This window comes from Trichechus manatus, unplaced genomic scaffold (genome assembly GCF_000243295.1).
Source record: "Trichechus manatus latirostris isolate Lorelei unplaced genomic scaffold, TriManLat1.0 scaffold00061, whole genome shotgun sequence".
NCBI classification, from domain to species: domain Eukaryota; kingdom Metazoa; phylum Chordata; class Mammalia; order Sirenia; family Trichechidae; genus Trichechus; species Trichechus manatus.
Window position 1 is genome coordinate 14,994,422 of NW_004443997.1, and position 10,462 is coordinate 15,004,883.

Here is a 10,462-nt window from a genome sequence, read left to right on the forward strand (position 1 = left end):
AGTATCCATGCCTCACACCATACACAAAAACAAATTCAAAATGGATTAAAAACCTAAATGTATCAAGTAAAACCATAAAATTCTTAGACGAACGAGCAGGGGTAACACTGTCAGGCCTAGCTGACAACAGCGGATTATCTGATATAATAACAAAAGCACAAACAGCAAAAGACAAAATAATAAATGGGACCTCATAAAAATTAAACACTTTTGTTCATCAAAAGACTTTACCAAAAAAGTGAAAAGACAAGTTACCAATTGGGAGAGTATCTTCAGAAACCATATATTCGACAAGAATCTAATAACCAAAATAGATATAAAACTTCAACAACTTAACAAAAAAACAACCCAGTCATAAAATGGGCAAAAGACTTGAATAGACATTTCACCAAAGAGGACATTCAAATGGCCACCAAGCACATGAAAAGAGCATCATTAGCCATCAGAGAGATGCAAATCAAAACTACAGTGAGATACCATTTCACCCCACTAGCATGGCTAAGATGAAAACAAAACAAAACCAGAAAATAACAAATGTTGAGAGGATGCAGGGAAATTGGAACCCTTATCCACTGCTGATGGGAATGCAAAATGGTGTCGCCACTGTGGAAAACAGTGTGGCAGTTTCTCAAAAAACTACTAGAATTACCATATGACCCAGCAATTCCATTCTGAGGTATATACTTACAAATCTTGAAAGCAGAAACTCAAAAAGAGACTCATACACCAATGTTTACTGCAGCACTATTCGCAATAGCCAAAAGGTGCAAACAACCTGAATACCCATCGACAGATGCATGGATTAACACAATGTGGCACATACACATGAATACCTACTCAGCCAGTACGAGAAGTGAAGTCTTGATATATGCTATAGTATGGATGGAGCTTGAAGACATTACGCTGAGCGAAATAAGCCAATCACAAAAGGACAAATATTACATCACCCCACTTATGTAAAAAGAAAAGGCAAATGTATAGAGACCAAAATTTATTAGTGGTTACCAGGGGCGGGAAGCAGGGGACAAAGAGGGTTAACGGTGATGGAAAAATTGCACTGATTAAGGGTAGGGTTGCACAGCCAATTATTGTAACACCTGTAAAAAGTTGAATTGGCAAAAGTTGTATGATAGATATTGTCTTAGTTATCTAGTGCTGCTATAACAGAAATACCACAAGTGGATGGCTTTAACAAAGAGATATTTATTCTCCAACAGTCTAGGAAGCTAGAAGTCCGAATTCAGGGCGTCAGCTCCAGGGGAGGGCTTTCTCTGTCAACTCTGGAGGAAGATCCTTGTCATCAATCTTCCTCTGATCCAGGAGTTTCTCAGTGTAGGGACCCTGTGTCTAAAGGACATGCTCTGCTTCTGGCACTACTTTCTTGGTGGTATGAGGTTCTCCTGTCTCTCTGCTAGCTTCTCTCTTTTATATCTCAAAAGAGACTGACTCAAGATACAATCTAATCTCGTAGATTGAGTCCTGCCTCATTAACATAACTTTCTCTAATCCTGCCTCATTAACATCATAGAGGTTAGGATTTACAACACACAGGAAAATCACATCAGAACACAAAATGGTGGACAACCATACAATACTGGGAATCATGGCCTAGCCAAATTGACACATATTTTGGGGGGACACAATTTAATCCATAACAGATATATTTACAACAATGACAAAAAAGAGTAGCTGCTGACACTGCTTATGTACAATCAAATACCTCATGGGATTTAGTTCCTTGGTTTGGAGGTTTAGGGTCATGGTTTCATGGAATATCCCAGTTAATTGGCCTATTAATGTGTTTAGTGCTTCTTTTCTACCTCTTACTTCACTGTGTAGTGACTGGGGTCTTAAAAGCTCACAAGCGGCCATACAATGGACAACAACTGGTCTCCATTCACCCAGAACAACAGAGGAAGAAGGAGAGTCAGGAATAGGAAGAAGATATGGAATACACTGCTAATTGCCTCCATGAACAACTGCCTCCTTTGCCATGAGACCAGAAGAACTGGATGGTGCCCAGCTACTATTACTGAACATTTTGATCAAAGATTCTCTAGAAGAATTCTGATCAAAAGGGGGAAAATGTAGGACAGAATTTAAAATTCTCATGGACTCTAGACTTTCTAGAGCCATGGAGGGTGGATGAACCCCTGAAACTATTGCCAAGATAATCTTCAAACTTTAAAACAAAAATATTCCCTGAAGTCATCTTAAAACTGAAGAATAGTTTAGCTTAATGAGTAAAAAACATCTACCTTAAGCATTATGCTTGCTTTAGAATTATCTAAATGGGATCAAACAGACAACAGCAACTCAGAAGATTAAGGGGACAGTGAGTTCATGTTAATGGGGGACGAACAACCCAGAAAAGGAGGGTGAGAATGGTTGCACAATTCAAAGAATGCAATCAATATCACTAAATTGTACATGTGGAAAGAGTGGCTGTGTATATCCTCAACAACAACAACAAAAAACAAAACAAAAATGGCATCAAGTGAGAGAATATACTTGAAAGAACAAAAAGAAACTGATAATAGCAGTTACTTCCTGGGGAAAAGAATTACCTTTTACCATATAGCCTTCAATAGCGTTTCATTTTTATTATACACATGTATAAATTTTTTTAAAAATCTAATATTTTTAAGCATCAATATACCAATAAGTGTCTCTGTCTCTACACTGAACTTTTGTCTCCAAAGTCGCTGTCCTTGGCCAGAAAACATATCCTAGTGGGTGGTAGTTGTTTTACACTGTTTCAAAGAGCTCTGGAGACAAATTATTCCCAAGCCATGGTTGAAATTTAACAGAGAAAGAGCCAGTGACAGAAGCGGCAAAATTTGGTTGGTTCTTTGCTGCTTTATAAGGGCTGTTTAGGCATAGATGCGTTTTTGCACTTGAAACACAGGAATTGTTCTGTAAACACTGTAGGATAAGACAAACACATGAACAGACAAAGCAATACCTGGCTTTTGCTTAATTACAGGGTTGAGATCTATAAATTTTGTACACTGTATATTTGAGTGACAGCATCCATATACCTCTGAGCCTCTGACTGTCTTAATTTATAATCACCTTATTTTTTTTAAAATTGTTATTGTGCTTTAGGTGAAACTTCACAGAGCAAATTAGTTTCCCATTCAACAGTTTGTGTCATCACCTTATTTATGATGAATTCTTAGACCTAAGTTATTATCCAAAAACCAAAACCAAACCAGTTGCCGTTGAGTTGATTCTGACTCTCAGTGACTCAAAGCATTGCAGAGTACAACTGTGATCCGCAGGGTTTTCATGGCTGTGACTTTCTGGAGGCAGATCACCAGGACTTTCTTTCGAGGGTAGGTTCAAACCACGTGCTTAACCGTTTGCGCCACCCAGGGACTCCTAAGTTATCAGTCCGTATTTACATAATTAAATATTGAAAAAATATGCCCATGCAGAAGATATAAGAAAGCCAGCAACCAGAAAGTTACTGAAATATGCTTTTTGCCACTGGTTTGAAAACCATAAAAAGATCTTTTCCTTCTGACTCCCCAGTTAGGGATCGATATATGCTTGGAAACACTCACAGGCCCAGCACAAGCACTGACTCAGTGCAACGAAGCAGAGGGCTCAGAAAGAGAACCTGAGTCTCATCAAAGTCTGTGCTGACCTGAGAGCGAGCCGCCAACACGCAGAGCTCTTGTTGGAGTGCAGGTGACAGACGAGCTTATGTGTGGATGTAGCATGAGCACAGCTTGTTTTAACAGCCTGTAATCTTTTATTAAAGTTCTGCGAATGTTTTTGAAATCGGTTTTTTTTTTTTAATTGTATTTTAGATGAAGGTTTACAGAACAAACTAGCTTCTCATTAAACAATTAATACACATATTGTTTTGTGACACTGGTTGCCAAACCCATGACGTGTCAACACTCTCCCCTTCTCGACCTTGGGTTCCCTATTACCAGCTTTCCTGTCCCCTCCTGCCTTCTCGTCCTTGCCCCTGGGCTGGTGTGCCCCTTTAGTCTCGTTTTGTTCTATGGGCCTGTCTAATCTTTGGCTGAAGGGTGAACCTCAGGAGTGACTTCATTACTGAGTTAAAAGGGTGTCCGGGGTCCATACTCTCAGGGTTTCTCCAATCTCTGTCAGATCAATAAGTCTAGTCTCTCTTTTTTTTTTTTTTCCGAGTTAGAATTTTGTTCTACACTTCTGCGTGAGCACAACTTCTAATAAAGATATTGGCAATTTTGCCCAGAGCACATAATCTTTGACACTTGCACTAACTGGTTAGCAGAGCGTTGTTTATTAACAAAAAGGTAGTGTACTTTGTTACCAAAAAGAGAAAGAAGTGGGAACAAAATAAATATGTACTTTCTAGCAACAAAATAAAATTACTCAGAATGAAGTTTATTGACCAGAGAGACAGACAGGGTGTTACAAACACGTCATTCACAGGGAGGGAGGGTTGAACAAGTCCACCATGGTATCCACTACACAGCAGGTCCCAGCCCGCGTCACCCTTGCTAGAGATGGTTGATCAAGGGCACCCCGTGAGAGGGCAGCTCCTGGTGCAGCTGCCGGAAGAGCATCGCACAGCGGTTCCTCTCCTGGGTCTTCCCCAGCGTGTGGTAGAGCCGGGCCTGGAAGTAAACCACATCTCTGATTTGCTCCTTGCAGTCAACCTTGGAGAAGTAGCTCTTGGCTTCGTTGAGGTTCTCAATGGCGGCCTCCAGAGCTGATAGTAGTGGGGGAAAAATACCACACACGTTTAACTCAACACTTTATGTACAGTTTTCAAACTTGCCATCTAATTTTGTTTAACTTGGAGTACATACTTTTCTGTTCTATCCCTGAGAGAAAAAAATAACACACTAGGGTGAGATTTTTAAAAGGTCTTTAGTCCTGATTTCCAACCTGGAACATAGCTCTACAGGGTTAAAATAACCATTCATTTGCCCTCAGTCCTCCTTCTAAGCATGCACACAAGAGCACTTTAAATGCTGCCTGAAATTATAATATAAATTTGTGAAGATTCAGGACTTAAGTGCTATCCCAAATTTAATGTCTTTTCTCCTTCTGGGCCCTAAATTTTACGAGTTTTCTGGAATGGCATTTCCTAACAATGTCTGTATGACCGCCTACCTTCTGCTTTCTTTGGTGGATCATAGGAAGCTGCTGAAGCTACCTGGCACTTGGCCACCAGGAACATGGCACGGCCTTTGTCCAGGACGGCCCCATCGGCCAAGATGGGCTCAATGGCCATGTGGAGAAGACTTAAGGCCTGTTCTGGGATTCCAAGGATGAGCTGAAAAAGAAACATCACAGACATCCACAATGTCCACACCCACACCCACTGCCCGTGACCAGGCAGGACTCTGTGTATGGCTGTTGTCCCTGACATGTACTGCATTACAGCCTGCACCACACTCCCGGAAAACATGTGACAATCTGATTGCAGCGTCTACAGGAGGAGCAGTTATTCTCACCATGGAAGGTTTCTGTCTTTACAAAGATAGCACAGGTATCCTTGGGATTAGGGATTCCCGAGGATCCGACCAGCTGTATAAGGATCACTGGGGAAGGGCAACCACTAAGAAAAGAACGCAAAGGTATATAGCAAAAAACAAAAGTGTATGTTAAAAAAAGTGACAAGGGAGTCAAAACGGTACACTAGAAAATAACTACTGAACAAAAACGAAGGCAATAATGGAGGAACTGAGGAACAAAGAAGATCTAGGACCTACAGAAAACAGATAGCAAAATGGCAGAAGTCCTTCCTTATCAGCAATTACCTTAAATGTAAGTGGATTAGCGAAATGAAAGGCAGAGAGTGGGAGAACGGATTAAAAAAAACCAATCTAACTATAATTACATTCTGTCTACAAGTGACTCATTCTCTTGGAGAATGAATAGTCTGTGTAAGAAATGGTACTGGGACACCTGGATACCCACATGCAAAAGAATGAATCTGGATCCCTACCTCACACCATATACAAAATTCATGAAAAATGGATCAAAGATCTAAATGTAAGAGCAAAAATTATAACAACTTAGAAGGTAACATAGGTATAAATCTTTAAGCTCTTGGATTAGGAACAGTTTCTTAAATATGACACCAAAAGTACAAGCAACAATAGAAAAAAAGAATAAATCAGACCTTATCAAAATTAAGTTTTGCACATTAAAAGACAACATCAAGAAAGTAAAATGACAACCCAAAGAATGGGAGAAAATATTTGCAAAGCATATATCTGAAAAGGGTCTAGTATCTAGAACATATAAAGAACTCTTACAACTCAACAACAAAAATACAAAAAAAATTAAAAATAGGCAAAGGACTTGAACAGACATTTCTCCAAAGAAGACATACAAATGGATGACAAGCACTTAAAAAGATGTTCATCGTCATTAGTCATCAGAGGAATGTAAATTATTATGGTTTTGAGTTGTATTTCTCTAATGACTAATAACATAGAGCATCTTTTCATAGGCTTGTCCATTTGTATGTCTTCTCTGGAAAACAATCAGATACCATTTTGCACCCATTAGGGGGGCTATAATCAAAATGAGAGAGATTAGCAAGTGTTGGCAAGGATTTAGAGAAACTGGAACGCTTGTGCATTGCTGGTGGGAATGTAAAATAGTGCAGCCACTGCAGAAAACAGTGTGGCAGTGCCTCCAGAAGTTAGACACACCGTTACCATAAGACCCAGCAATTCCACTCCTAAGTATGAACCCAAGAGAATTGAAAACATATTTGAACAAAACAAAAACCTGTACACAAATGTCCACAGAAGCATTATTCATAATTACCAAAAAGTAGAAATGACCCAAATGTCTATCAACTGGTAACTGGATAACTGAACAGTGGTTTATACATACAATGGAATATTACTGAATCATAAAAAAGAATGAAGTTCTGATACATGCTACAGCGTGGATGAACCCTGAAAACATTATGCTAAGCTAAAAAAGCCAGACAAAAAGGCCCCACAGTGTATCACTGTATTCACATGAAATGTCCAGAACAGGCAAATGCATAGTGACAGAGAGTAGATAAATGGTGACCAGGTGTTTAGGGAAGGGGAGAAAGAGGAGTGACTGTTTAAAGGGTATGGGATTCCTCTTAGCGGAGATGAAAATATTCTGGAATTAGATAGTGGTAATGGTTGCCCAACACTGTGAACGTGTATTTTAAATTTAAATTGTACTGACGGACTGTTCCAATCAGGGCCACAACAGACAGACCCTGAAAGAATGAAAGAGAAGTGTGGAACAGAACCTCAAATTCCTAAAAAAAAAAGACCTACTGGACTGGTTGAGACTGGCGGACTCCCCAAGACTATTGCCCTGAGATACTCTTCAAACCTTGAACTGAAACTAACCCCTAGGGTCTCCTTGTAGCTAAATAACAGATTGGCTCACAAAATAATGAATATCACCTGTTAACTACTGTGCTTCTTTTAAAAAATCACCTATATGAGACCAAACAGTTAACAATTACTTTAAAACAAAGATGAGAAGGTAAGGGGGCAGGGAAACTAGATTAATGGACACAGAACAACCAGAATGGAAATAATGTGAATGCTCATGGATTGTGAAGACTGTAACCAATGCCACTGAACAATCTGTGTAGAAACTGTTGAATGAGAACTTAAATTTCTGTGTAAACCTTTACTGAAAATACAATATTACTAAAAAAATTTTAATTGTACTGAATTGTATACTTTAAAACGGTTAAAATGGTGAATTTTATGGTATATGAATTTTATCTCAATTTAAAAAAATAAAAAAGAACCACTGGGGAAACTGGTAAAGAAATCAGATTCCTGGGCTCCCCAGATTCCAACTAGCAGGTCCAAAGCAAGGCCAGGTAGGTATATGCTTTTCAAATCTCCCCAAGTAATTCTAATGAACAGTCGGTTTGGGATACCTCTGCTGTAGTTAATAAACTCTTCCCATAAGTTCAAAATTCATCCATTCGCTCAATAAATGTTTATTGAAAGCCTACTATGTGTCTGGTTCTACTAGGCACCAGGAGTTACAGCAGAGACTACAGAGAGTCCCTTCCTTCACAGCATTTACATTCAACTGGGGGAGACAGAAAACCAACATCAAATACAACTGGATTTCACAATCTCTCCATGAACCCAAGATTCCCTCATTTCCTTATTCACCGCTTTGCTAAGGCAAGCACTGCTCTGGGCCAGCTGACCGTGACGCCAGCCCGCCCACTGAAGTCAAAGCCCGACTAGACACACAACTCGGTAAGCGAGTGCCACTGACAGTGTTGCCCTGCCACCGAGTTCACGACACCACAGACTGCCCAGGGGGCTTTTCACTGCGGAATGCATGTCCAGGCTTTAATATTAACGGGCGTGCTCAATGTTATATTTTTCCAAACCAAAAAGTAGTAATACACTCACCAGGTCTTGACCACAAATAGGTGCTATGAAAATAGAGACCCGCTTACCTGGGCGAAAGCCAAGTTCAGCACTGTTTCGGAGGCCAAGTACTGTAGCCGGTACTCCTTGGAGAGGGCCAGAGCCTGCAGGAGCACGGGCAGCGCGATGGTGGGGGAGGACGATCGCCAGTACAGCTCGGCCACTGAGAGCAGGACGCTGGCCGCAAAGAAGGAAACAGGGGTGAAACATCCAGCGTGCAGTCATGTCCACGGAAGAGGCACGAGCGCACACTCACCTGATCACCATCTCTGTGTTCTTCATCTTCTGACAATGGATCAACAGTTTCTGTAAGAGCTTGTGTGCCTCCGACATTTGGTTCTGAGCTTGTAGGACAACTGCTTTTCTGTGACAGGAGCAAAAGAGACACAAGAAGTTATGCTGATGCTTTGTTAAGTGTTAGAACTCTAGTCAATTTCAGGGTGGTGGTTGTTAGGGGTCCATCGATTTCAGCTCATAGCAACCCATGTGACAGAGCAGAACTGCCCCATAGGGTTTCCTAGCTGTAATCTTTACGGAAGCTGATTGCCAGGTCTTTCTCCCATGGAGCCACTGGGTGAGTTCGATTAGCAGCCGACTGCTTAACCTTTGCCCACCAGGGCTCCTTATTTCGGGGTTAGAATCTTTAATTCTTCAATTAGACTGCAAACCTCCCTTGGAGAAGGACTGTGCCTAATATTATTTTGGTGAAAAGAAAAAAAATGCATATGTATGAATGTGTGTGAAGGTATGTGTATACATACACACACTAATATATGCAAGCAAAAAAAAGTTCTGGAACGATAAACACCAGAATGTTAGTGATTATCTCTGGGTGATACTGATTTTTTCATATTGCTTATCTGTTTTTTCTAATTTCCTGTAGTAAGAAGGTAATGAATAGAAAACAATCTTTTCTTAAATTAAAGTAAATCGATTAGTAATGACCCATTCATAAACTCTATAATGCATAAATAAAAACAAAGCCACTTAAAAACTCCTTCAGTCTGGGGTTGGAGCCGTCAATCCTTCTCACCTATATACACCTTCCATGCTGTTAAGAGCTGTGATTCCTGCAACCAGTGAATCAGCCAAGTGGTATTTGCCATCGTTCATTGCTCTGTCAAACTGGATTTTCTGATCACAAAGCATCCATAACTACAAAGGAAAACAAAGCAAACGTGCACCTTATTATTCAACAGGATATAAAGGTATTTTGGCTTGCTGAGCAACTATCTTTAGAACAATTCACTCATTCTTTTTCTTTTTAGATTTAGACTTAGAAAAAAAATTTTTTTTAATATTACAAGCATGTGAGAAAGCACGAGAACAAAACAAGTATACCAATCACTGACTTCGTCAAATGACAGCATGTTGCCATATTGCTACAGATACTACGAGATACTACTGAAGTCCCCTGTGTTTCCTTCACAAATTCCATTCCCCCCTCTCCTTTTCCAAAGTAAGCACTTAATTTGGTGTTTATCATTCCCACTCAAGTTCTCACCCTTTCACAACATACACCTTTATCCACAAACAATACCATACCCATTGCTGTCAAGTCAATTCCAACTCATAGCAACCCAGGAGGACAGAGTAGAATTGCCCTACAGGGTTTCCAAGGCTGTAAATCTTTACAGAAGCAGACTGCCATATCTTTTGCCCACGGAGCAGCCGGTGGGTTCGAACCGCTGACCTTTCGGTTAGCAGCCGAGCGCTTAACCACTATGCCACGAGGGCTCCTTTCATAAACAGTGTACTGTATCATTTTGTACGTTTTTAAACTCTATATAAATTAATAGTATCATAGTAGATGCATCCTTCCGGCAATCTGTTTTTTAGCTCAACATTATTTTTCTAAACCTTACGCATGTTAACACACATAGTTCTAATTCATTCATTTTCACCGCTGAATAGTTTTTAATTATATGAATATGCAATAGTTATCTACATAGTAAGAACCCTGGTGGCGCAACCGTTAAGAGCTCGGCTGTTAACCAAAAGGTTGGCGGTTCAAACCCACCAAGTGCTCCGTGGGAGAA

At 40.2% G+C, this 10,462-nt stretch overlaps 1 protein-coding gene across 3 annotated transcripts in view; it reads right to left on the minus strand.

Annotated features, from left to right (window-relative positions):
• Positions 1-4,365: 4,365 nt before the first annotated feature.
• Positions 4,366-10,462, minus strand: part of ANAPC5 (anaphase promoting complex subunit 5) — a 14,210-nt gene continuing 8,113 nt past the window's right edge. For all 3 annotated transcript variants that reach the window (XM_023733824.1, XM_004379090.3, XM_023733823.1), the window contains 5 exons: positions 9,457-9,578; positions 8,680-8,787; positions 8,453-8,600; positions 5,122-5,284; positions 4,366-4,714 (listed from right to left, as the gene is read on the minus strand). In XM_023733824.1, the coding sequence (XP_023589592.1) occupies positions 4,503-4,714; positions 5,122-5,284; positions 8,453-8,600; positions 8,680-8,787; positions 9,457-9,578 (753 nt within the window). In that variant the 3' untranslated portion in view covers positions 4,366-4,502. The remainder of the gene's footprint in view (positions 4,715-5,121; positions 5,285-8,452; positions 8,601-8,679; positions 8,788-9,456; positions 9,579-10,462) is intronic.